Source organism: Sinohyriopsis cumingii, chromosome 1 (assembly GCF_028554795.1).
Source record: "Sinohyriopsis cumingii isolate HCF-2022 chromosome 1, ASM2855479v2, whole genome shotgun sequence".
NCBI lineage: Eukaryota > Metazoa > Mollusca > Bivalvia > Unionida > Unionidae > Sinohyriopsis > Sinohyriopsis cumingii.
The window spans coordinates 106899397-106927388 of record NC_142961.1 but is presented as its reverse complement, the minus strand read 5'-3'; the positions used below and the strand labels follow the sequence as shown (position 1 = coordinate 106927388).

At 34.8% G+C, this 27992-nt stretch overlaps 1 protein-coding gene across 1 annotated transcript; it reads left to right on the top strand.

The window, feature by feature from the left end:
- The first annotated feature begins 428 nt into the window (after positions 1–428).
- On the top strand, positions 429–27992 carry LOC149807522 (palmitoyltransferase ZDHHC14-like). The gene is made up of 3 exons (XM_089967385.1): positions 429–523; positions 9092–9289; positions 13467–27992. The coding sequence occupies exons 2-3, from the start codon at positions 9124–9126 to the stop codon at positions 14309–14311; spliced, it is 1011 nt and encodes a 336-aa protein (XP_089823511.1). The 5' UTR covers positions 429–523; positions 9092–9123; the 3' UTR covers positions 14312–27992.

The following is a 27992-nucleotide window of genomic DNA, read 5'->3' as shown; positions in this document are numbered from 1 at the left end:
CAACCCCAACCCCCAAAATAAAATTTAAAATAAAATACATCATGATTCACGGTTCTAATTCATCTCCCATACTAAACCTATGGAAACAACATATTAAAAATTCAATAGCTTCATATTTCTAAATGCTACTGGCCAAACCTTTGTTTTTAAGTATAAACCCATCGATTTCGCAAGTTTTTGTACCTATTTTAAAAAATTAAATATCTATATATCTACATGCATCTAAAACAAATGTTTTAATCCGCACTTAAAGAATCTAGTGCTAAATTTTTCAAAAGTCAAATCTCGAAAAGCTGCTGAATATTTATGGACTTAATACTGTGATTCCTATAAAGCCCTCACAGAAAACGTCGCACTTCAATTTCATGTCGGGTTTCTCATTGAGTGCGTATCCGGACATGTTAATAGGGAGTACCCTAATACAATGTGACGAACATCCGGTAAAATGACATCGCCACAACAAACAAGATTCAATGGAAAAAATAAAGCTAAAACAGTACCTTGAAGATTTACAGATTTTATGGTAACATAGCCTTTAAATTGCCATGTTTTCTATGGATTCAAGAGTTTATGCACTTTACTCACTGTAGGGAATGATTGAAGGACGTGCCCCTTCCATGTTAGCCCTTGATAAGGGAATACCGGTTGTGAATTCAGCCAAGCTTAGGGGCTCGTTTGGAAGAAAATTAGGAGTGTCCGTAATTGAATTGAGGGCTTGGGGTAGTGCGTTTAACCTGTAACAATATAGAATAGACCCCCACCCAGCCCTCAGTTCATTGAAGGATATTCCTAATTTTTTTTTGTAATGAGCCCCTGTGATTCCAGTGGGTCATAAAAGTCTTTAAAGCCTAAAGGAAGTAGATGAGAATATTTCAGATGAAGTCAACTAGCCATATGATCAGAAACAGGTGTTTTATTATATCGGTTGTAGCTTCATGGGTAAACCTATTTGAAAAGGTATGATTGTCCCGGGGAATCATATGTAAGTGTTATTGGTAATGCACAATTTTGTAATGATTTCACTTGTATTGGCAATTTGTTACACTGGTAAGTTTTGCCCCAAATTGGGTGTATTCAAAATTACTAAACATCAATTGTGAAATAACACCTGTTAGCCATCCAGACAGTCTGGAGTAGTAAAACCCATTGCCGGATTGGGTTACACTAAAAATATGATTGAAAAATGAGTGTTAAAGATTATAATAGAATTTTTTATATTTCCCAGTGATAAGCATTTGATCATTGAATTTGCACCTCTGCCCTGGGTATCTACAGCAGACTGGCAGAATTGTCACCATGTAATTCCATGGTTGAGTATGTGTTGGGTGATTGCCGTTGGTAACAGGCCATGCAGATCCACCTGTATTGTTTCTAACAGGCCACACAAATCCATGTATCTGCTGTATATTTGTTTGATTAAGTAATCCCAGTCCATGCTACCAGCTCTTCATGGAGAACCTTTAGAGGAACAATACCTGTGAATATTTTGTCAAGACAGCAACATAAGGTAATCGTTTCATTATCTGGGATTCAACAAATTAAATGCCCATGATTTTGTACTTGCATTATGCTTTCTTGTTGGTCTTTTGTATAATTGAGCACTTCCTACAGAATATGAGACAACTACTTCACTTTGTTATCTTTAGCTAAGGAATATGGCATTTAAATCAAACCAATCAGTTTTTATTGTATGCTGTATTAGCTTGTGGGATAACGGCTAAACAAAGCCTCACACAGGGCTCGAACTTAGAGGTAGTCTGTTAACCTGAGGCTAGTAGATTTCCTGTCAGACTAGTAACTTTAATAATGTTAATAGTCCGATGGTCTAGTGTGTTTCGGTTGTTAATAGTCAGTGTTTGTTTATGCCATTCCCTAATAAAAACTTGACCTCAGCAGATGTTCTGTAGAAGTCATCTGATTTTGTGCATTTCACTTAACAGCATCAGATATGGTCCCATCATTAACAACGTTTGTTTGGTAACTGATCCTATTTAATCTGATAATGAATTAAATGAATATGACATGGTATCACATTTTTATCACTTGACCACAGTAACAAACTACAAAGCGGTATACCACACAAAAGAACATGGCAAAAACTATTCAAAGAAATTACTTTGCATGTTTGTTTGGCTCGCTAGGCAAATGCTCCAACAGTCACAAACTGGAAACTGCTTATTTTACATTTGCATCAAAATAATTATAAGAATTAGATAATTTATTATAATTACATTATTGACACATCCTTTCCATACAAGTACTTTTTCTATGATGATAGGAATATTTTTTATATTTTTTCCCTTACAAGAATGAACAAATCAATTGAATATACATGGAGGTATCCAAGCAGAATGCCATGCATTTGTTGGGAAGTAAAATCTCTGAGCATGGGCATCAAAGATTTGAAAATTTTCTGCCTTTTCTTAATTTCAGCAATACATTGAGGTCCGATTAATTAGGAACAATTACCAAATTTGCGCTAATAATGAGACTGTAATTGGAGCTGTTAAATACAGTGCACCGAGTAAGATTGCTTCGTTTGATGGGAACAGACCTTTACCAAGCTGAAACTAACATTATCTTCTGATGCTAATATTTTTATAACAGCATTTACAATAGCCACTGCTTTGATCCTGCAGAACGTCTGCTGAAGTCAAGTCTTTATTAGGGAGAGGCCATTTAACTGTAGGGGGAGGGGATCAGTGGCATGTGTTTTGAAACGTATTTCTTGCTCTGACTTTCTGATAGGACACTGTGCCATTCCTTTTAATACTTTAAATAATTCACATCAGCTATACTGTAATGTCTCATATTTCAACACGAGACACAATTCCCTCCTTATAAGACAGGCAAAAAGTAGTGCTTTATAGATGTTCAGCTACCAGAAAAAAAAGCAAAAGTTGTTAGGGGAAATCATAATCAAACGTTTCAGAAGACATGGGCAAAAGACAGGGAATCGCTGAATTATGATGAGAAATAGAACATTATGCAGTGTAACTGGTGTACGGAATTTGCAAAAACAAACAGAGAGAAAACATCCAGTTTTGTTGCGGGTTGTTCAAACTTTAAAATGGAATCGGTAAATGTACATGAAAGCTGTGGGCAACACAAAATGAGTTAGAGAGAAAAGCAGCTATTCAGATACCACCAGAATAATTGACCACTGGTTAGGTATTGGAAAGTTTAAATCGGAATGTGTTTGACCAGCGTGTTAATTTGTTTAGAAATGCACATGCTATCATAAAGAACAGAAGACCCTTCACTGATTTTGTATAGATGTATCAGCTGGATGAGATGAAAGTAGTTGATGTTGGAGAGACTTAACAGGTTGTTACATTTACTCACTACATGGCTGAATGTGAAAGGCAAAAATTTGTCAAAGGTTTGAATGAAGCAAGGTTTCTTGCAGTAGTCTGCGATGGTTGAACTGATGGATCATTTCAGGAGGAGCAAATTGTATGTATAAGAATTTGCAAAGGAGGAGAGATTAAATCATTGCTCCTAGAAATTGATAGTGTAGAGAAGGTAGTAGGGATCCTGAAGGTGAACACCACTGCACTGCATTGTTTTAAGAAGACTGGCAAGGAGACCAGAAGTGGCCAAGTGGTCTAAAGCGCTCACCATTCCGGATCACTGCCATCTCACCTCTGTCTGCATATGTTCGAGTCCAAGGCTCAGCTAGTGTGGGTACGTGGGAAAGCCTGCCAGTAGCTTCTCGTGGGTCGGTGGTTCTTTCCTGGGTTTTCCAGGGTTCTTCCTCCACCAGTTATACTGGCCGCCATATATGGCCTATCTTGTGCTGAAAAATAGCGTTAAACCCTAGAACAACAACAACAAAAACAACAACAAGGAGACCAGAACAAAACCCATATGGACCCCAAGAGAAGGTGGAGGACGAGAGAGGACACCAGGATCCCTTTCTGGAATTGGATCCAAATCATCTTGAGAAACAAGAAAGGTGAATTAACTGATTGATGATTTGAGGCAGGATTTATTCTTCTGTACTTCTGCATTTCATATGATAATGCTATTTGTGAAGTCAAATTTTTGTTAATCTCAATACATGTGTGACATTGTTTTGTGGACAGGACTAGTAAAGATTTGGCAGGACTAGTAAATTTCTCAGTATACTGTTTGGCCTTCAGCTGTGTCGAAGCACACTTCAGGATGATCTCCATGGCATTGGTGGCATCCCTAGATGAAATTCTAGGGAGACATTCTATAAGCTAGGTTTTGATTCATAACATAAACAACCTTATTTACCTCATTTGCAGTCTAGGGTGGATAGTCAGTGTGGAGAATTCAGAACTTGTTCCTTCATACATTTCAATAATGATAATAATAATAATAATAATAATAATAATAAAGCCTTTATTTTATGAGGGTGACACAATTACTACAAAAACTAATGTCCCTAGTTTCCCTCATCTATCTACATATTTACAGGCAGATAACATATAAAAATGGTATGAATTGGTGAACACAAGAACAACTGAGTATGGATTTAGCACACAGAACATTATGTATACAAACATGCATGATTGAAAACTTTTTCTCTCACACACACACAGCACTTTTCAGTTCCATGTCATTAAAATGAATGTGGAGAATATTACCTTTAATTATGTTACGACTCTGGTGAATGGTTTTCTTGGTCACTTCAGTTTCATAAAATTAATTGGCTTTCCATTATGTTTACACCATTTAAAGAACATTATGTAAGTTTCTTTCAACAGTATTTCTTAGATGAGCTAATATCATTTAAGGTGGTGTCATCAGCATAGAGATCTGTCTCAGTATTTACTTTATGCAATGGGGGCCCCGAGTGGCCGAGTGGTCTAAAGCGCCCACCGTTCCGGATCACTGCCATCTCACCTCTGTTTGCGTGGGTTCGAGTCCAAGGCTCGGCTAGTGTGGGTACGTGGGAAAGCCTGCCAGTAGCTTCTCTTGGGTCAGTGGTTCTTCCCTGGGTTTTCCAGGGTTATTCCTCCACCAGTTATACTGGCCGCCATGTATAGTCTATCTTGTGCTGAAAAATGGCGTTAAACAAAAGAAAAAGACAAAAAGACAAAAGACAAAGACTTTATGCAATTATAGATCATTTACAAACATAGTAAATAGTAGTGGCTGTAAAATAGAAACTTGAGGTACTCCACAAGTCAAGAACTTCATCTGACATTACACTGTTTATGTAAATGTTTTGTTTTCCTCCCTTTCAGCTATGATTTAAACCAATTTAAAGAGGTTTTTTGAGGTTTTAAAATTATAATTTTTTTGGTAAAATATGATCACTAAAATCAAAAGCTTTCATAAAATCAACCAGCACTTACTAGATCTCTATTGTCTAAAACTTCAAGCCATTTATCAACCATACTAACAAGAGCAGTTTCATGGGAATGATTTGGATGAAAGCCAGATTGTCTATGGTACAACAGTTCAAGAAAATAATTAGGGAGTAGTGTGAATATTTGTCGAGAATTTGTTTTAGACATAAGGATTGAAATGGGTCTAAAATTATTAATTTCATCATGAGGACCATGTTTATGAAGAGATTTCACTTTTGCTTCATTCCATTAGTCAGGAAATGTATTTGCTTTATTCTAATATTGCATATATATTTTATGCTTTCTGAAATCAAAGGTGCTGCTGTCCATAAACATCTTTGTCCAGATAATTCTGCACCTGTTAACTTTGTTACTTCTAAATGTGCAGTATTTTATCATTGGCTATCAAGACTATTTTATTGAAAGGTACTATCAGTAATTTTTTCATTACAAAGGTGTGACTATGAGGAGTAATTGGTTCCTTAATATTATTGGCAACAGTAACAAAAAAGTTACTGAACTCATTCATAAACCATCTTTTCTGAAGGTGCAGCAATTTTTGGAATGTGAATAAGAATGACCTTTACCAGTTCCAGGTTCTGTAAAAATTTTCCAAATGTTTCCTGGTTTCTGTTTGATTCATGAGTCAGTTGTTGGTAACAAGAATTTTTTGATAACCTTTATGAGCCTTCGTTTCTCACATTTTTGTATTGGTTCGTGTTCGCTAGTGCTTTATATTGATCATGTGTTTTATTGCTTATATGATTTCTGGTGTCATCCAGTTTTGGTTGAATAACACATCTTCATAATTTTTCATAGTGTGCCTGTCAATGACATCTATGAAGAGTGAGTACAGATAATCAGAAGCATCAATGACATCATCAAACATTATAATAATATCCAGTGGAACATACTTTAATCACTCCTGGAACTTCTCATCAAAGCTTTTAAATGATGTATATAATATTGTATGGTAAGATGATTTGGGGTTGAAAGCAAATTAGAAATGTGGGGTAATGGTCACTCAGGCCAATGGAGGGGACAGTTTCTGCTTTTATGACATGGCCTTGCTAAGAACAGAGCATGTTGGGCCTTTGGTTGCCCAGACAATCATCAGGGCCTGCACATCACAACACATCCACATTTCCAGGTATGACGATTGAACTTCTGTGGATTCACCTGAGAACCCTCTGATTCTTAAACAAATTCTGGATGCAGGAATCACAGGATCCTTCCTTGCACACAGACAATCCCATAACCTGTTGGGAGAATTTCATCCTTCTAGTAGAGCTGTCATTATGCTCTTACAAGGCGATCCAGGTATGGGTTGGACGCTCAACATTGCCTACTCTGTTACCTTTTTTAATAATGTTATTGTGATTGGGAAATGTATTTGATGTAGAAACGAAGTTTTGTGGTAAATTATGTTTCTCCAAAAATACTTACCTGATCATGTTACTATTAAGCCCTCCACCTGCTAGGCTACGTAAAAGTTACAGGTTTGTCACAAAGTGTGATAAGGGAAGGTAATCTGTAAGAGTTGATTCCCTTTGTTAACAGGAGCTGTATATATAGAAAGGCTTTTTTTTTTGTCACTAAGAGGGCTGGATTCGATAGTCAAAATTCATTCCTAACATTAATGTAATTGGGTAAGTATTTTCAAAGAAAAACGAGTTACTAAAAAATTTCCTATCTCGTTGATTAAAATGCAAAATACCGATTTAGTGCATGATCTAGCCTTGGAGTGCTTAAATTTTGAGTTAAAAATATCAAACAAGGTTCCATGCTTCAGCTGTTTTATGGCAATATGCCTGTGTATGCTTTTCATTTAATAATTACCTGTATGAAAAATTAATTTCAACAATTTTGGTGGGCTCTCAGCCTCTCGCAAAGTTGCATATCCTGGAGAAAACATACTGGATCCCAAGCCAGATAGGCTGCAGATTTGGTAACTGGTCTCCTTCTCGGCATATTAAAGGTTTGCATTAAAATACATGTCATTAGGGGTGTGGGGCCTTGGGCAAGGAGAGGGTTTAAAAATGATGCTCTTTACCCAGTTCATGACAAGCATGATAATTTGATAATGGTGAGATACAGAAGATATGTAGTGTTTAATTGTTAGTTGATTGGTTGGTTGATTTAAACAGTATTTATTTGCAAAAGTCACTGTGGAAAGTATATAAATTTTAACAAGAGAGATAGAGAATTGAGCAGGAAGTTTAAGCTTATTTCCAGGCTACTCATTAACAGTAATATTTACTTTTATAATGTGATTAATGAAGGCATAATATTGCAAACATTGAAACATGGTAATGAGGTATGAAGAGAAAATTGTACAGAACAGTATTGTAATGTCATACAGTAACTTGTAAACAATTACAGCAGAAACATTAATGTCAATCAACAAATGTAAGCAATTACAGCAGAAACATATTACTGTTAATCAACAAATGTAAGCAATTACAACAGAAACATATTACTGTCAATCAACAAATGTGAGTAATTACAGCAGAAAGATATTACTGTATACTTGTCAATCAACAAATGTAAGCAATTACAGCAGAAACATATTACTGTCAATCAACAAATGTAAGCAATTACAACAGAAACATATTACTGTCAATCAACAAATGTAAGCAATTACCGCAGAAACATTACTGTCAATCAACAAATGTAAGCAATTACAGCAGAAACATATTACTGTCAATCAACAAATGTAAGCAAGTACAGCAGAAACATATTACTGTCAATCAACAAATGTAAGCAATTACAGCAGAAACATATTACTGTATACTTGTCAATCAACAAATGTAAGCAGTTACAGCAGAAACATATTACTGTCAATCAACAAATGTAAGCAATTACAGCAGAAACATTACTGTCAATCAACAAATGTAAGCAATTACAGCAGAAACACATTACTGTCAATCAACAAATGTAAGCAATTACAACAGAAACATATTACTGTCAATCAACAAATGTAAGCAATTACAACAGAAACATATTACTGTCAATCAACAAATGTGAGTAATTACAGCAGAAAGATATTACTGTATACTTGTCAATCAACAAATGTAAGCAATTACAGCAGAAACATATTACTGTCAATCAACAAATGTAAGCAATTGCAACAGAAACATATTACTGTCAATCAACAAATGTAAGCAATTACCGCAGAAACATTACTGTCAATCAACAAATGTAAGCAATTACAGCAGAAACATATTACTGTCAATCAACAAATGTAAGCAAGTACAGCAGAAACATATTACTGTCAATCAACAAATGTAAGCAATTACAGCAGAAACATATTACTGTATACTTGTCAATCAACAAATGTAAGCAGTTACAGCAGAAACATATTACTGTCAATCAACAAATGTAAGCAATTACAGCAGAAACATTACTGTCAATCAACAAATGTAAGCAATTACAGCAGAAACACATTACTGTCAATCAACAAATGTAAGCAATTACAACAGAAACATATTACTGTCAATCAACAAATGTAAGCAATTACAGCAGAAACATATTGCTGTCAATCAACAAATGTAAGCAAAAAGACAGAAATAATATGAAGATGATGACATTGATGGAGGGCGATAAAGGACTTTTTGCTTTTTTCTAAACAAACTTTATACATTTAATGTGTTTTTTTTTTTTACAATGGGAGGAAAAGTACTAAGGTTAGCAGTGAGAAACAGGGACATTCAGCAGACAATAAGGACACAATTTCATGGGGCCTAATTAATAATGTGTCTTTTCAGCTAGTGACATTGTTGTGAGACATTGAACTGCCATGGAAAGTACAAGAGTTCATTCCTCAGTCAAACCAATGGAGAGTCAGTATGTTCGAAAGTGGAAGGTGTATCCAGGCAGAAGCAAGTTCTGCTGGAATGGAAGATTCATGTGTGCACCAGATTACTCAGGATTCTTTTGCTGTCTTGCCCTGGTAGTTGTTACAGGTAAATTTAGTTTATGATAATGTTAAAATGATCACTAATCATTATGGAATTGGATTATTCAGAATAATCTAGGAACTGTTTGATGGTTTGGAGTAAGTACTCCATGTAGTTAAGGCTGTATCTGCAGTGTACTGTGGATTCTTTTATTTTTATGGGTGTTTTTAAGTGTTTTAAACAGTTAAATGATGTATTGTTGGCACCTAAATTTGTAAATATACATGGGATGTCAGTTTTTAAGTTGGAACACATTAATTGGTTTCTTTATGATGGTTAATGGTTTGAAGCAAAAATAAGACTATAATTAAAAAAATGGTACACCATGAATGAAATTAGCTCACAATATATTAGAAATGTTATGGGAACATCACTGTGCTGTTTTGGATGAAAAGGTTTTATTTTTACAAAAGAGAAGGTTAGGATGATGTACAATGTATGTTTCTTGTCATTTGTATTAAACATAATTATTTTTGACAGTATTTTGGTACATTCTTTACCAATCATCAGGAACTAATGATTACGTTTATTATGACCTGCTCTCACTATTATAACATTGGTCAGGTTCCACAAAGTGCTGTTGTGTTATGTAACATGTCACACAGTCTCTTTCAGTCTGTTAACTGAAGAAAATATTGTGTTATCTGTCTTCTTGGATAAGAAAGATGTGGTGGTGGAGGGAACATTTGTTTGAGCTTTTTTGATGCCTTTACCAGCTTAAATACTTTAAACATGGTGATTACATAATTAATGTTAAAATTTTTATGTAGAGCAGATGAATAGCAGGAATAATTAAAGAACATGAGTACTTATCAACCAATTTTATTGCATAACAGTATTTTGATTGAAATTTGCTCAGAGAAACATAATGTTCAATTATCCTAGGACAGATCATGGTGTGTTTGACATCAATGCAGAACTTGACCTGAAACTAACCTAAAAGACGTAAGTAACACATTTGTGTTGCGATATGCACATATTAACCTGCCAGCCCCTTAAATTTTACCGTGTTTTACTGAAATTGCGTTTTTCTTATGGATTTCTGGAATAATTGGAAATAAAGATGAAGCTACAATTACTGCAGTCAGATCTGGGTATTGCCTTAAGCAGATTTGGCCCAGGTCCAGATTTACATAGTAAATTAGATGGAGTTGTTTTAGGGAACCAGACTAACCTTATAAGTCTTACCTCAGATGCTTTAATCTGACCATTTTTAGCCCAATATTACCACATCCTCAAGCTTTTGCATTTACATTGGTGCCTTATCAAAAATGGGATCTAATGAATGAAAAGGAAGACATGTTTAACTCTAGAGGTAAATCAGCCTCTTAAAAAGTGCAGATAATTAGCCCAGAAGTATAACAAGGGATATTGAGATTCCTTTCTTTGCTTGGGATAAAAGCAGTAAAGGCATGAGTTACATTTATTGGACATCATATCCTGTTGATAAACTGTTGCCGAGAGATGATCATTGGCACTACATGAAATTCAAAAAGAAAAAAGGTTAGTTTGTGTTTAGACATGTTGCGGGAAGATTTGGACCTCCATGGAGTTTGGAACTGCAGTTTCTAAAACTGAAGTGGAAGTCAATACAGTCCAGGGTTACTTTACAAGCTTTACAAGCTTTTCAGCTGAACATAATGTTGCCTTTGCTGCATCAGATCACGCTTGAAAACTTTTCAAATGTATATTTTAATAGCATTTGTAGATTACCTCCTAATATTGCATTGCTGTACCTATGCTGGCTCTAGATCTAAGTCCAAGGTGATTATTCCCTCCTAAAATTAATAATTATATGAGGTGTAGAATAAAAATGCAAGATCTGTCAGATACCTTAGTCGGCTTCCCTCAGTTGGAATGTTGTCATTCTTTATCTTGGACTTCCATGGGTTCTTGTGTGTCTCTTGGCTGCTCTACATTTTTAATCAGTTATTTTCTTTTTGGCATTTCTGTTGCCAATCAGAGGCTTTCTGTGTCACCAATCCTTGCTTAATTTTTAGCATATCTGTTCTTTTTTGTTAATCTCCAGGGTTTTCAGGTTCTTACTATCAAATTAGTGCTTCTTAGATTTTGTTGCTGTGTTAGTAACCAGTCTTAGGGTAAATATTACTCACACAGCTCTTGTTCTGGTTCATTATTTGTTTCTTGTATTTCCTTTTGGCATTCATTATGTCATAAGTTGTCTGTAAATGTATTCACAGAAAGGCTGCTTGGGACACACAGCCCACATACTTAGCATGCACTGCTTGTGCATGTGCAGACATTTGTCATTTTGTTGCTTTTGTTGTGACAGGGTGTGGGACTTAAGCAGAAAGTTGCTGTAAATAATTGATTTGGCATTGCAAGGGGAAAGATGCTGTGCCTACATGGCTAGGATGAATTGACCTGCTTCTTACTTATCATCACTGCAAGGCCCCCTCCATTTGCTGGAAGGGTCTACAGCACTTCCTGATTAGGTAAGGGAAGATCTAGTGGCTCTTATTGGTGTATGGAAATTGCTCTGCCTCCCTGGGATTAAATAACTGGTAACATTAGACCTGTTAAAGCGTAATCTTGAAATGTTATCCAGCAAGCAAAAACTCATTGAAGGTGAAAGGGACAATAATATGAGTAGGTCTCATGGTGAGAGGGATACAGTATTTATTGGACATCATGTTATGCCAGTTTCAGCAGGTCTCATGGTGAAATGGATGACATTTATTGGACATCTCTTTTCATGCTGATATGTGTAGGTCTCATGGTGAAAGGATTGATATTTATTGGACATCATGTCATGCTAATTTCAGTAGGTCTCTTGGTGAGAGGGATGATTATTGGACATCATGTTATATTGATATGTATAGGTCTCATGGTGAGAGGGATGATGTTTATTGGACATCATGTTATATTGATATGTGTATGTCTCATGGTGAGAGGGATGATGTTTATTGGACATCATGTTATATTGATGTGTAGATCTCACGGGGAGAGGGATGATTGCCACTGCTATGCAGAATTTGAAAAAATAGTAATGCTGATTATATCAGGTTGAGACACTAAGCAATAAGCCATTGAGTTTGATGGAGTTTGTAACTGCATGTTTTAAAGATCAACAGTTAGTTGTACAGTATATTTTAGTACACTTTACTAAAAATTGGTTGAAGTTAATGAAAAATATTGAATGCCTTACAGAGAAAGTCATGTTGGAGTTGGCAGGTCTGGCTTAGAGACGAATTAACATGATATTAATTGCTGTTTCAGTAATACTAACTATATTCAGCACTGAATGAGCCAACGATTGTAATTATGTGCATCATTCAGCAGGCATTTATCCCTTTCGCTTAAATTTATTCAGATATTTATTGATGCGCTTTTGCATTACATTTTTACTCGAGTCCAAATATATACAATAATTGACATAAAAGGTCAACAAACTGTCTTTCTGCTGTAACATAACTGTATATCATACAGAAATGCTAATACTACTGGCAAAGATTGATCTAATGCCAGCCTCAGTTTACTTGTATGAAAATGGGCAAGAAATTGAGGGAACACTGTGCATGATTTAAATACATAGTAGATGCTCGTTAAAGGTAATTGCTGAAACATTTTATACCAATTTATTTATGAACTTTTTAATCAATTTTCAATCAGCAAGAGACAAAAATGGTCAAAACATTTATTTCAGATATAATTAAATGGATACTGGTATACACATATGATGATAAAAAAAGAATCTGATTATATATTAATATTTAGCAATTTTTATTCATCTAATTGATCATATTTAATGTAGTATTTTATCCAAATTCTTCAAAACCAGTATTCCCAGTACTTTAATTTAATTTATCATATTTTTTTGTCTTTGAGCTGAATATTAATTTCAGTTTAATATATTTGATTTGAACTTCCTGTATAATAATTCCACGAATAATATTATCATAATTGTTTATAATCAGTCAAGGAGTAAGGAGTACAGTGGAACATGTTTTGAAAGACCACCCCTTCTGCCAAAACATAATGGTCTCTCATGACAGGTGGTCTCTCATAACAGGTCATAACACTATATAATCAATAAATCTGTACATGGAGAACCTGGTCTGTTAAGACAGGTGGTCTTTCATAGCAGTATGCTCTCAAGACAGGTTTTCCTGTATTAATATTTCTGACATCATAGTAAACACTTGATATCCTTTATCTGCAGGTGCTTTATTCTTTGCTCGGGACTGTGTGTATCTAGCAGTTGAGGTCACTCCAGCAATTCCTGTAATAGGAGGTCTTCTTTTCATCTTTATTCTTGGTACCTTGTTTCGAACAACACTCACTGATCCTGGTGTCATCCCACGAGCCACAGCGGAAGAAGTTTTGGACATTGAGAAACAGATGGCTGAACAGAATCAGAATTCAGGTCAAGATTCTGCTAATGGAACATATGTTTATCAAGCTCCAAGGTACAAAGAGGTAGAAATCAAGGGGAGAAAACTGAAGCTTACCTTCTGTCACACTTGTCAAATGTTTCGACCACCACGCGCATCACATTGTAGCCGATGTAACAATTGTGTGGAAAGGTTTGATCACCATTGTCCAATGGTAGGTAACTGTATTGGAAAGAGAAACTACAGGTATTTCTATCTCTTTGTTACATCTACAACAATTATGTGTCTGTATGTGCTTGGGTGTAATGTTGCTGTGATAGTGCTCAGGTCATTGAAGACTAATGTGGGAGATGCATTTAAAGAGTCTGTTGCAAGTGTTATAGAGGGTGTTGTGTGTATAGGGTCACTAGCCTCAGTTGGTGGGCTTGCTTGTTACCATAGCTATCTGGTTGCTATGGAAATGACAACAAATGAGGACATTAAGGGATCACACAGTAGTAAAAGGATTAAAGACAATGTGAACCCATTTAGTCATGGCAGCTGTTTTAAAAACTGTTGCTTTATAATTTGTGGTCCACAACACCCTAGCCTCTTGGACAGAAGGGGATTCACATATGTGCAGGAAACACCAGGAACAATACAACGTACAAGTGAGGGAATTCAGCATGTATAGCACAGAGAAAAATGTCTTTTCAAGAGTTGTCAATATATACTTTTAAATACTACACTCGCACTTAAAACATTTCCAGTCAGGAACTAAAACTCAAGTTTGAAACCCCAAAATTAGAGGTGATACATTGATCATAATAGTACGTTTGTAATTTTGAATGCTGTTGGAAGAACCAAGCCAAAAATAATCTTCAAAGTTCTACGATACAATTCTATAGTAACATAGTTTTCATGAGAACTATTTGATGGCTGAGTTTTAGCTCATGAGTCAAATTAATAAGCCTGAGCCTGAGCTTAAACAGTTTTTAGAATACACAGCTATTACATTTTTAAGGTGAAATGATCATCAGTATATTTTCTTAAGCTATTTAAGGATTCCCGAAGCTATCTGAAAGTGTATGTAAAAGATTAGTTTTATCAAATATTGTGAATACAATTTTAGATCAGCTTGTAAAGAGAAAATGGACATACAAGAGCACATGTACACATCAGAAATTATATTCCTATTAATGATCTCCCAATAACTGTTAGCTACTTATTTTCTCAGATAGCTACTAAAATTTATGAAGTTACAAAACAGGGGTGGGGGTTGTACGCTGAAGAGCGAGTTTAATCTTTTGATTTTTTTGTTTGTTATTTAGGAGCTATTTTGGTTTATAATAGAAACAAAATTTTCTTTTCCTGCATTTAAACTGGATATATTTAGACTTACGGTACAAAAGATTATATATTTTAAGTCATGGCTTTGCCACTCATTAAAGTGTGACACCTTTTTATGTACCAGACAATAAAATATAACTGGTATTAACATAGGAAAAGAAAATATCTTATATTTATTTGGTAGTAATCAGTTGATTTTCTTAATACTCATACTCATTCAAAAGCAGATTAAAGAACATTATATCTGCCATGGTGCATGAACTTGCCTGAGTTCACAGCGATTTACAGTAATTACATCATAGAGGATGTTTAGGTACTGTGCACACTCATGACCAATGTCAGTACATGTACACAGGTATATTAATATAGTTTTAGAAACAAAAGAATTACACGTGAACTGTAAGCAGAATTCTTTAATTGTTAAAGTAAGTGTCAAAACATTATCACGGAAGTGTTCTTTATTGACAGGCAAGGAAGTAATGTAACCAAGTTTACATAGTCAGCTTCAACCAGCATGGAGTTTGCTTGATCCTGATGATGTAGACATTAATTTACTGTACAAGATATTAGTGTTAAAAAGATAATTTTATTTAGCACATACATTGTCTAGACAGAGAGAAATAGTAATTATATTTTAATGTCCAGATATCTACCATATATACTCGCTTATAAGATGAGACCAACTACAAACTGCACAGACCCAGATCTGCTGGCATATAATGTGACTGCAGATCAGGGTCTGTGCAGTTTGTCAGGAGTAACCAGTACAACAGACAAAATAGACCCTGATCTGCAGGTGTATTTTATGCTATGGCAGATCTGCATCTTTGATGTTTGCAGTTTGACTTGATTTGTGAGTGTATATGGTACATGAATGATGGTACTGAGGATGTCCATGATAGATATGTTGCTTTGATGCTGATGTGTCCATTGGAACTGGTTTCCCTTTAACTTGTATACAGTTTTAATATTTAACATTAATTGTTACCATGGTTTCCTGTATATAACATGCACCCAGGTGCTAACAGCCTGTATGCTGCTCAATTTCAAGTCAGAAGGCAATCAGCATAGGCAGAGATGGTCACAGGCTATTATTTTTTTATGAGGTTGAAGGTCACTCATTAATTTAAAATAATTAAATAATTAAAAAATAAACTAATTTTCCCGAACAAGCCTGCATATTGGTAAATTATGCACATTAGTGGACCTGTACCAAAAATAGTTTTCATTTTATCACTTGTACAGATCCTACTGGATTTAAATGGGTAGATCACACTGGGTTGGATTCTAATTGTTGGCATCCACAACAGAATTTTATCAAAAATGAGGAACGCATCATATCATTTGCATTATTTTAAAAATTTCCTCTTTGATAGATCATTCATAATATTTCAGCATGATTGGTCGATTTTACCTCAGAAGTATAGTAATTTAGTCAGATATTTATGTTATGGTCTGTGGGAATTGTTTGTTTGTGTCGTATTTCTCTGCTTGCATCTAATGTATCATCAGATCTGGTTGTGTTCTTTATATGTGATATAATTGTAAGTAATTTGGTTCCCCAGATCTCATATTCTAATGTGCCATGGATTGAATTTATTTTTAGATTGTTCTTTATTGCTCAGAGCAGAATTTCTGCCTATTGGTGTTTGAAAAAAACGCATTGACATGAATTATCTGATATTATCTGACCATATTTTTGCAGGTTTGACATGTGATTTTGTTGTGTTAACTATGCTCAGACTCTAGAATTGTGCATGCAGATTAAGGACAATTTTGTTTTTGCGGAGCTCATGTTAGTGGTTAAACAAGACATAGTATTCATATTTCTGCTGACAGCATCAACAATTTGTTGTTGTTGTAGGGTTTAACACCATTTTCCCACACAACTACATTATACATGGTGGCCAGTATAACTGGTGGAGGAAGAACCCTGGAAAACCCCAGGAAGAACTCGTGAGAAACTACTGGCAATCTTTCTCATGTACCCACAATAGCCAAGCGTGAGACTTGAACCCATGCAGACATAGGTGAGATGGCAGTGATCCGGAATGATGAGCACTTTAGACCACTTGTTCACTTGGGGCCCCTCAACAGTTTAAGGTTTTGGTTAGTGTTTTATTTGTCTATATTTTCTAAACCCCTTGGTGGATTTACTTCCTATGAGGAATGAATATATATGAAGCTAAGACAATTTATACAGTGACATGTTCACTTGTTCTTGTTACCTGATGTCATAGTCATACAAATTTGTTAAAGTTGTGGTTAAAGCTGTTTCATATGTTTTGTAAACCTCTTGATGGACTTTCTTCAATAAGATGAACCATTATGAAGCTGACAGGATTCATTCTGAGGTGCAGTTGCCTCATTGATCTTGGAGTTAAGCAGGGTGTGAGATTTGCCAAAACATTCTGCCAGCCCACAAGACCATTACCCTGAAAATACTACTTTTCCTGTTCATAACCAACAGTTCCTGCATTTCATCATGCAGGAAGAAAAAAAATGTGGTCAGTGATTTAATAGTAAATGCATTTAGATATGAATATCAGACCTTAGTAAGACTATCTGTATAATGAAAAATGGAGAAAAACATGCAAACAGAACACAAAATCAGATATTGATATATAAAAATATTAAATTTTTATTAAATTCAGCAAATAATGGCCACAAGTTTTTTTATCGACTAGGATAATGCTGCTTAGTTTTTAGCTGATCCAGATCCATATATATCTAATTTAGAGGCTGAGCATCAGAACCTGCTAAATTTCCAGCTGATCCAGATCCATATATATCTAATTTAGAGGCTGGGCATCAGAACCTGCTAAATTTCCGGCTGATCCTGATCCATATATATCTAATTTAGAGGCTGAGCATCAGAACCTGCTAAATTTCCAGCTGATCCTGATCCATATATATCTAATTTAGAGGCTGGGCATCAGAACCTGCTAAATTTCTGGCTGATCCAGATCCATATATATCTAATTTAGAGGTTGAGCATCAGAATCTGCTAAATTTTCTGCTGATCCAGATCCATATATATCTAATTTAGAGGCTGGGCATCAGAACCTGCTAAATTTCTGGCTGATCCTGATCCATATATATCTAATTTAGAGGCTGGGCATCAGAACCTGCTAAATTTCTGGCTGATCCAGATCCATATATATCTAATTTAGAGGCTGAGCATCAGAATCTGCTAAAATTTCAGCTGATCCAGATCCATATATATCTAATTTAGAGGCTGAGCATCAGAGCCTGCTAAATTTCCAGCTGATCCTGATCCATATATATCTAATTTAGAGGCTGGGCATCAGAACCTGCTAAATTTCTGGCTGATCCAGATCCATATATATTTAATTTAGAGGCTGGGCATAAGAACCTGCTAAATTTCTGGCTGATCCTGATCGATATATATGTAATTTAGAGGCTGGGCATCAGAACCTGCTAAATTTCTGGCTGATCCTGATCGATATATATGTAATTTAGAGGCTGAGCATCAGAACCTGCTAAATTCCCGGCTGATCCAGATCCATATATATCTAATTTAGAGGCTGGGCATCAGAACCTGCTAAATTTCTGGCTGATCCTGTCCATATATATCTAATTTGGATGCTGAGCATCAGAACCTGCTAAGTTTTTGGCTGATCCAGGTCCATACATGCCTAATCTAGAGGCTGAGCATCAGAACCTGTTGATGCCATTGATAGTCATTCTGAATCATAGAATAAGAATTAGGATCCTCATCCACTGACTTGTCATCAATGTCAGGATCAGAATAAGGCCCAGCCTCCAAACATGAGGCTATAGTATCTGAACAACATCTGCCGATTAAATTAGGTCTGTGGAATGAAGAATTCCAGAAGTATATTGTTGGTTACAGTGAAATGTATTGTAAGATAGGGGTTTTACATTGAGGACTATATATTGATCTACATGGAACTGTATTTGAGATGAGGGTTTTACCTAGAGGTCTATGGGGTTTTACCTGGATGCCTATATATTGATCTACATGGTAATGTATTTGAGATGAGGGTTTTACCTAGAGGCCTATGGGGTTTTACCTGGATGCCTATATATTGATCTACATAGTAATGTATTTGAGATGAGGGTTTTACCTTGAGGCCTATGGGGTTTTACCTGGATGCCTATATATTGATCTACATGGTAATGTATTTGAGATTGGGAATTTTCCTAGAGGCCTATATATTGTTCTGCATGGTTTGCAGTAGATCTTATTGTTATGGGGATCATTAAAAATCTAAGGGTATCGTGTAGTCCAACTGTTTTGAAAAAATCATTTTTGTTTCTTTGTGTTGCATTCATTTAGAGTTGCAGAAACAATTTTCCATTATTTGTTTTTAACATGATTTCTATTATATATTTGATACAATAAAATGTACAGTTTCTAGATTTTATTTTTGAAAATCTAACTGGTCATATGGACTGGCTACACAATTTAGACACCAGTTCGTGATAAAGTTAGCTGGCATGAGACTGGTGGGCCAGTGGTTGTTTTGCACACTAGTTAAGGTCACAGTTATAGGAAAGTTACTTTACAGTTGAGGTTGAAGTTGTTTCAGTTTCTTCTTTCTCCTAAACCCGTGATTGAATTCTGTTCATACTTTGGATGAATTGTTATGAAGCCAAGATAGTCCATTCTACAAAACACCTGCTTAACCTTGTGATCTTGGGGTTAAGATAGCCCATTCTACAAAACACCTACTTAACCTTGTGATCTTGGGGTTAAGATAACCCATTCTACAAAACACCTACTTAACCTTGTGATCTTGGGGTTAAGATAGCCCATTCTACAAAACACCTACTTAACCTTGTGATCTTGGGGTTAAGATAATCCATTCTACAGAACACCTACTTAACATTGTGATCATGGGGTCAAGATAGCCCATTTTACAAAACACTTAAATAACTTTGTGATCTTGGGGTCAAGATTTTCTAAATAACTCATTTCAGGGATTCTGTTAATGGATATTACATTGTGTGCCCGACTTCTTCTTGATATTGAGAATTATGTAGTTTGATGGTAAAGAGACTTTCCTTTCTCCTACCTGCCCAAGTAATAGACCACTTTTGTCCTAACCATTCTAAAATGTGATATTTCTCTGCTACCAGAGCCTGTAAATTGTGCCATTCATTTAATTTACAATACCATAAAGAACAGATAAATATTGACTCGTGTCATTTTCTGCCTACATTGCCTTATTGACCCAATAAGGACATTAAGAATTGTATCATGGAGTCTAAGGTGTTAGCGATTGATTTAGGCATACCTTAGCAAAATGTCGATTAAAGTTAATTTATTTCTAGCCAGCCAGTCTTTTGCCACTAAGCACTCAAAAGAATCACTACCAGTGTCTAGCAGAAAGGAAGCATACTGGACCTCTGAGCTTATAGTGGCACTGTTGTTGATACTAAGTGCTGACAATTAAAAATATAAAATTGAACAAGGTTTCTGGATAGCAGACTTCAAAGAGTACTGTAGTTACTTTAAACTCTTTTGTGTATGCTAAGACTGGTACTGCTAAGCCTGGCCAAAATGCTTTTGTGTATGCTGAGACTGGTACTGTACTGTTCAGCCTGGCTAGATGCTTTTTTGCATGCCATGACTGGTACTGTTCAGCCTTGCTAAATGCTTTTTTGTATGCTGAGACTGGTACAGCTCAACCCGTGCTAGATGCTTTTATGTATGCCAAGACTGGTCTTGCTCAACCTGGCTAAATGCTTTTGTGTATGCTGAGGCTGGTCTTGCTCAACCTGGCTAAATGCAGAATGCTGTTAATACCCATGAAACATGGCCTCACAAATTTGAACAAGGTGTATATCTCAGCTGTAAAAGACTCTTTGTAATTGTGAAAAACTGTGATGAATTGTGATGAACAGATAAATTGGAAATTTCAAAGTTGTCCAGAAACTAAAATATTCAAAGCAGTGAAATGTATAAACCATATGGTGACATTATTCAAAGCCAGATCAAAAATGACTTTTATTTGGTATCTTGTTTATAGTCGTTGGTTGCCACATTCATCAGCAACACAATTCTTTAAGTAATCAAAAACTATGTTATCTTCCTTTACATTCAGTGCGTGTACATGAATTAGGTGCCATTCTAAGTAGATCTTGATCACAGGACAGGGTGCAATTTGTACAAGATGATGTACAAGGCAGGCATGTTTTTTAATGTAATTTTGTTGACACTATCACCCCTTTTCTGCTAATTTATTTTTATGCAATATTTTATTTGGTATTTCTTTTCTTGCTTTTGTTTTTGAAAAAGAAAGACTATATTTTTAGGACATCTTCTATAATGTGCATATTTTTAAAAAGATCTTATATTAAGTTTAATGGATTGTCATTGTCTTAGTCGTTTCTTTTAACCAGACATGATGATTTTTCTCGAAAAGCAAACTCATATTGCCCAAGTGATTCAGATTTTTTAAATAAAAAAATAGTAATTGAAACATTGTTAAGATTTTTTATAAGTTGGACAGTCTTTTAGATATATCTGTTCAGGCTTCCTTAATAAGGTTTTTAATTTGCTTGCCTCTTCTTTATGAAAGTTACAAACGATATTGAATGCTCTGTATCATATCATTTGTTTATGATGAATTGTCACATTTTCTTACCAATTATTATTATTATTAATATTATTATTATTATTATTATTATTATGATTTTTATTTTTATTATTATTTTAACCTTTGTGATGGACACTTATGTACAGTTTTGTACAGATATATTTTGCAGGAAGAGTACCTGTTATACGATCTTTTTAAGAATGTTGACAAAATTAGATAATCCTGAAATATGTGAATTTTTAAACCTAGGTAATTTTTTCAAATTTTATTGTGGACCTACGACATGAATTTATTCATTAACCCCATGCCCACAAGAGATTGATGTTTTCTGGATTGTTTGAAGTAAGCAGTTACATAATTTCTGTTATAAAGAATATTGTTGTCTTTACATATATCGGGTTTAAGTTGCTTCATTTAATCTTTTCTTGAAATGTTTCTTTTGTTTTTTACTTTTGCCAGCTTTTAAGTTTTTAGACTATGGAGTATTGTTTTATTGAATCAGCTGTTTAGATTTGTCTCCCTTAATCTGTTAAGTTAATGTTGTGTGAGTAATGATGGGCTCATTGAATATCTACCTACCCTTCCTTCCAGTAAAGCTGTTTACAGGAGCAATAAAGTCTACCTGTATCTTAAAGACTGAGGCAATAAATATAAGGTATATTTTACATATTCATTTAGTCATTAATACATTTAAAAGGTCTCAAGGTATGATGATAAACAGTTAGGACTTGAGTAGTAATGACAAATAGATAGAGAGCACTTCAGTTTTGATGAAATACAAAGAGACAGCACTGTGTTGATAGACAAAGAGACCTGGCTTTAGTCTTGCTGATAAACAAAGAGACAGCACAGTGTTGATAGACAAAGGGATGGGGCTTTAGTCTTGTTGATAAACAAAGAGACAGCACAGTGTTGATAGACAAAAAGATGGGGCTTTAGTCTTGCTGATAAACAAAGAGACAGCACAGTGTTGATAGACAAAGAGACAGGGCTTTAGTCTCGCTGATAAACAAAGAGAGAGCAAAGTGTTGATAGACAAAGAGATGGGGCTTTAGTCTTGCTGATAAACAGAGAGACAGCACAGTGTTGATAGACAAAAAGATGGGGCTTTAATCTCGCTGGTAAACAAAGAGACCGCAAAGTGTTGATAGACAAAGAGATGGGGCTTTAGTCTTGCTGATAAACAGACAGCACAGTGTTGATAGACAAAAAGATGGGTCTTTAGTCTTGCTGATAAACAAAGAGACAGCACAGTGTTGATAGACAAAGAGATGGGGCTTTAGTATTGCTGATAAACAGAGAGACAGCACAGTGTTAATAAACAAAGAGATGGGGCTTTAATCTTGCTGATAAACAAAGAGACAGCACAGTGTTGATAGACAAAGAGATGGGACTTTAGTCTTGCTGATAAACAGACAGCACAGTGTTGATAGACAAAGAGACAGCTTTAGTCTTGCTGATAAACAAAGAGACAGCACAGTGTTGATAGACAAAGAGACAGCTTTAGTCTTGCTGATAAACAGAGACAGCACAGTGTTGATAGACAAAGAGACGGCTTTAGTCTTGCTGATAAACAAAGAGACAGCATAGTATTATGATGAACAAAGAGAGAGGACTTAAGTGTTGATGATAAACAAAGAGACAGCACAGTCTTATAAACAAAGAGAAGGGCCTCAGTTTTGAAGATAAACAAAACCAGTTGATGATGAACAAAGAAACGGGGCTTTAGTCTTGCTGATAAACAAAGACAGCACAGTGTTGATAGACAAAGAGACAGCACAGTGTTGATAGACAAAGAGACAGCACAGTGTTGATAGACAAAGAGATGGTTTTAGTATTGCTGATAAACAAAGAGACGGCATCGTATTATGATGAACAAAGAGACAGAATTTCTGTCTTGATGATAAAAAAGACAGGACTTCAGTCTTAATGAGAAACAAACAGAGCTTCATTTTTGCTTGAAACAAAACAGCAAGATTTCATGATAATTGAAAGATTGATATGAGAACAAATATTTTATTGGTTTGAAACATTTTGTAAAACTTCAGAATCAAGGCAGATTGCATCCAATGTATCACACTAGCTTGATTCAGGTGTAATATTATGGTTATTATCTATAAGAACAGGTAGGTGGTAATCTGTATGTTGGAGATATGTACACCGTAGGTGTTCTATTTCACGGTGATCCAGCATCAACACTGCAGACCACATGGACCAAAAATGTAAAGTTTGTGGAAGGTGCATGATATATATCAGTTGTGCAGTAATTATAGAACTCACTCTTTGCATGAGCGAAAGCCACAAAAAATGACCTATGAACCACATTTGGCCCATGGGACTGTAGTTGGACCACTCTGGTCTATTCATATGAACCTATGTCTTTTAAACTTCTGGAACTCTTAACAAAGTGAACTGGTATTTTGACCTTTTGACTGAATATTTGTTAGTGTCTTGTGTATTTATAAAATAGGCATTGTCCTGCATGAGTCTTGTATAAGTGGTATGGACAAGATATCTCAAATGTCATACCCAGAATTGTGATATTTTCCAGGTATTTTACCTTGAGGTCTGGTCAAATATTCTGTGTGAATTGAGTGATAATTTTGGAGATACGTATATATTTCCCACCTTTATAGTATTACCTTTGTCCATCAGTTCACCTATCTATAACAGATTTGTTAGGTTTTGCGTTGGGGATCATTTTTAGACACTGTGGTGGGGTATCCATGCTGTATGAATACATTTCTATTATAAGAATGTTTTCATATACATTAATCCCAAAGTTATTTATTGTTATTTTGATTCACATATATCAGAAATGAATTATTACTGATTACATCATGTAAGCACAAAATAATAAATTATCCTTATTTGATTTACACGTCATCATTAAGCAGTACTCAAATAATGACTTGTCATTAGGATTTGCCTTTAATTTATACACTACCTGTCCATGATCATTTACGATAAATCAAAAAATTTATAGCAAGACAATTTTAGCATTAGAATTTTATTCACTGGGAAATTACAATCATAGAAACAGACTAAAATCAGCCCAGTATGTTTGAGATTCTTTTGTAACTCTGACATATCACAATTAAGCATATCATTTAACCATTTATGCATAGTGCATTTACTCTGCTTTGTAAGTTGGAGCAGGTCCTGAAATTTTTTTGAATGAATAGCCGAACCACTTGTTCCTGTGTTTTAAGTTTTGGTGTACATGCAAAACTAAATGTTATGTCATACAAGATGCCAGTACATTAAAGTTGCACCTGATTCAGTACTGTTGCAAAATTTTATTAAATATGGAAACTTAAGTTTTTTCTTATTTAATAAACATGATATTTGCAAGAGACAAACATATTTTCATTTTAGCAGTGCAGGCCAAAAAGAGTTTCATGCAGAGAAAGGTCACATTGCTCCATTTACGCTGGCTAAAGTGTTATAGGTCAAATTAGCTGCACACTTTACATGCTGCACTGCATTTTATGACATTCACATATATATTTATTTGTTGATATATACAGATTTTGTTAAGCATATTAGTAAGAATACAAAATGGGAACATTGTATCTTAAGTAGAAGAAAATATAGAGAACTTAAATTTGTAGTTTTAAATATTTTAAAATTCATGACAGCAACATTCCACCTTAAATTTTTTAATATGCACCAGTTATCTCCCCTTTTACCTTTAGTATGTTCCATATTCATTTTTTCAACCATATCCTGTATTTTTATTGCTGAATGCTATTAGAGCTTTCATTTTATGTCATGAATTTAGCTTTGACAAAAGTCAAGAAGCATTTTTAATCAGGTTCATTCCATTGCAAAGTAATTCTGCAATGTTTTTCTTCATCATTTTTAGTCACTTGGATATGTTGAGTCCACATTATTTGGAAATAAGATGTGGCAGTCATTATGCCAGTCGCAACACTGGAAGGGATAACAGCAACAGTCATCAACAGTTACGGTTTTGATTACATTTCTCCATTTGCGTATACATTGTATTTCTAAAAACAACTTGATAGATTCTAACCTTACTTGGTGTGACTCATTGTTAAGCTAAGACAATTCATTCTTTGATATGCTTGGTCACGCCTTTTATCTTGGGTCAAGGTCACAGTTGCTGAATATTTGTAATAAGACGTTACCAATCTTTCCCAAACCCTTTGATAGTTAACAGATATGGGGAAAATGGGGGAGTATACCCTTTTCTCACTTATAAGATTCTGAAGTTAAACACCAATCATAATTGAGCATTTTGGGATTCTCTACTGTCACTTGTAACTTCTTTTTTGAATGCAGATTCAAAGAAAAATTATATCCATCAGAAACAGATCCCTCCCCCCTTTGACTTTTGAAGCTGATTGATCAGACCTGCTTTTGGACTAGATCTCTCACCCAAGCAATCAGTTAAAACAGAATTTCTCTGTGAGATGGAGGATGCCACTGGGAAATTTACAGTTATCATTCTGTCAAACTTTCTCTGGAAAAAATCTAAAGAAAAAGCCCAGAATCAAATAATTTGGAAGAAGGATTGAACGCTGAAGTTGAATACTCAGATAAGTAAACTATATAAATTGGGCATAGCTTGGAAGATAGAATACAGTGACTTTTATGTACTTGGAAAATAAGTAATGACAGTAACTTTGTTGACAGTTCCATTATTGTGTACATGTTGATGTTTTTATTTGAGGACTGAAAATTTTCACCCCATATTTTATAATTTGGAAGATGGACTTAGCACTAATACAGTAAATAAGGTTTTAGAATTTAACTTTGTTAGTTTCAATAAACTTTATAAAAAAATTGGCAAGACCATGTCAAGTCCATTAATTTTTGTTAGTTTCAGTAAACTTTATAAAAAAATTGGCAAGACCATGTCAAGTCCATTAATTTTTGTTAGTTTCAATAAACTTTATAAAAAAATTGGCAAGACCATGTCAAGTCCATTAATTTTTGTTTGAACCATATTTTTAACCTACTCAACTGCAAGATATGTAGACATCACCCTTTTTTATTTTTATTTTTGCTGAAAGGAATGAGTTGACTAAACAGTGTGGACACTGATAAGTACATTATGGGATGGTTGGTGTAGACACTGATCAACACTGATAAGTACATTATGGGAAACCAGGTGTAGATATTGGTAAGTACATTATGGGATGGCAGGTGTAGATACTGATCAACAAAAAATAAGTACATTATGGGATGGCATGTGTAGATACTGATAAGTACATTATGGGATGGCAGGTGTAGATACAGTAGAACTTTGATTATCCATCAGGTTGCTGGACAAGACCATGATGGATATGAGAATAAACTGGTAATATAATATGTACATTAGAAGTATTACACAATAGACTGGGTCATCAAAAAATCATAATATCTACCTATGTACATGTACCTGTTTTTAATATTTTGATGTACCATGCCCTGACGTTTAATTTGGGTGCCTGATAATCAAAGTTCTACTGTAATGATCAGTACATTATTGGATGGCAGATCTAGATACTGATAAGTACATTATGGGATGGCATGTGTAGATACTGATGAGTATATTATGGGATGGCATGTGTAGATATTGATCAGTACATTATGGGATGGCAGATCTTCATCTACAGTTTTCATTGGGCTGTGCATCACACAGGAACAAATATGTGACATAGTTTGCATTTCATCCTTTCCCCTTCCATGCTGTGCAGTACATATAAAGTACCATAGATCAGGAGAAAGATACAGTCTCAAAGAGGAAATGTTTTTATTATGACGGCAATATCAGAACCAGTGTGCCTCTGCTACTTTTGCAGTAATATGTAATATGTGTATCCATCTGTAATCTCTCAGAACTGATTTTGTTGTCCTGATTATTTTAAAGTTTGTATTATTTATATGTGACATTGGCACCAAAGAAAGGTATACAGTAAAAAACAGAATCCAGGTCCCAATACTGTACATAAAGTACGATACAATGCGTTCAAAAATATAGCTGATAACTGACAGTATTCAGGTTTTATTGTATGATTTGTATTATTCAATTTATATAATAAATCTGGAAACATTTTGACAATATCAATTTTCTATTATGATAAAAATAATATGTTTGGAAAAATTTTAATAAAAAGTTATTTTTAACATTTGTGTATACTTTCTGTACATGAATTAAGATTTTTAAAAGGTTCAGAGGAAAGGTTAGCCGTATCCTATGATTGAGTTTTGTTGAAATAGTTTACTTGTATTTGAATTGACTATAACCTAGGTATCTACAACAGATTAGTTATGTATCATGATGGTGTACATAATAAAGAATACAGTCTTGTTATGAAAGCAAAATGATTCATTTCTGTGCAACACTTTAAATGAACCTGTACTTTTAATGTAATTTTGTCGATATATTTTTCTATGAATGAAATACAAATAATTACCTTCTCA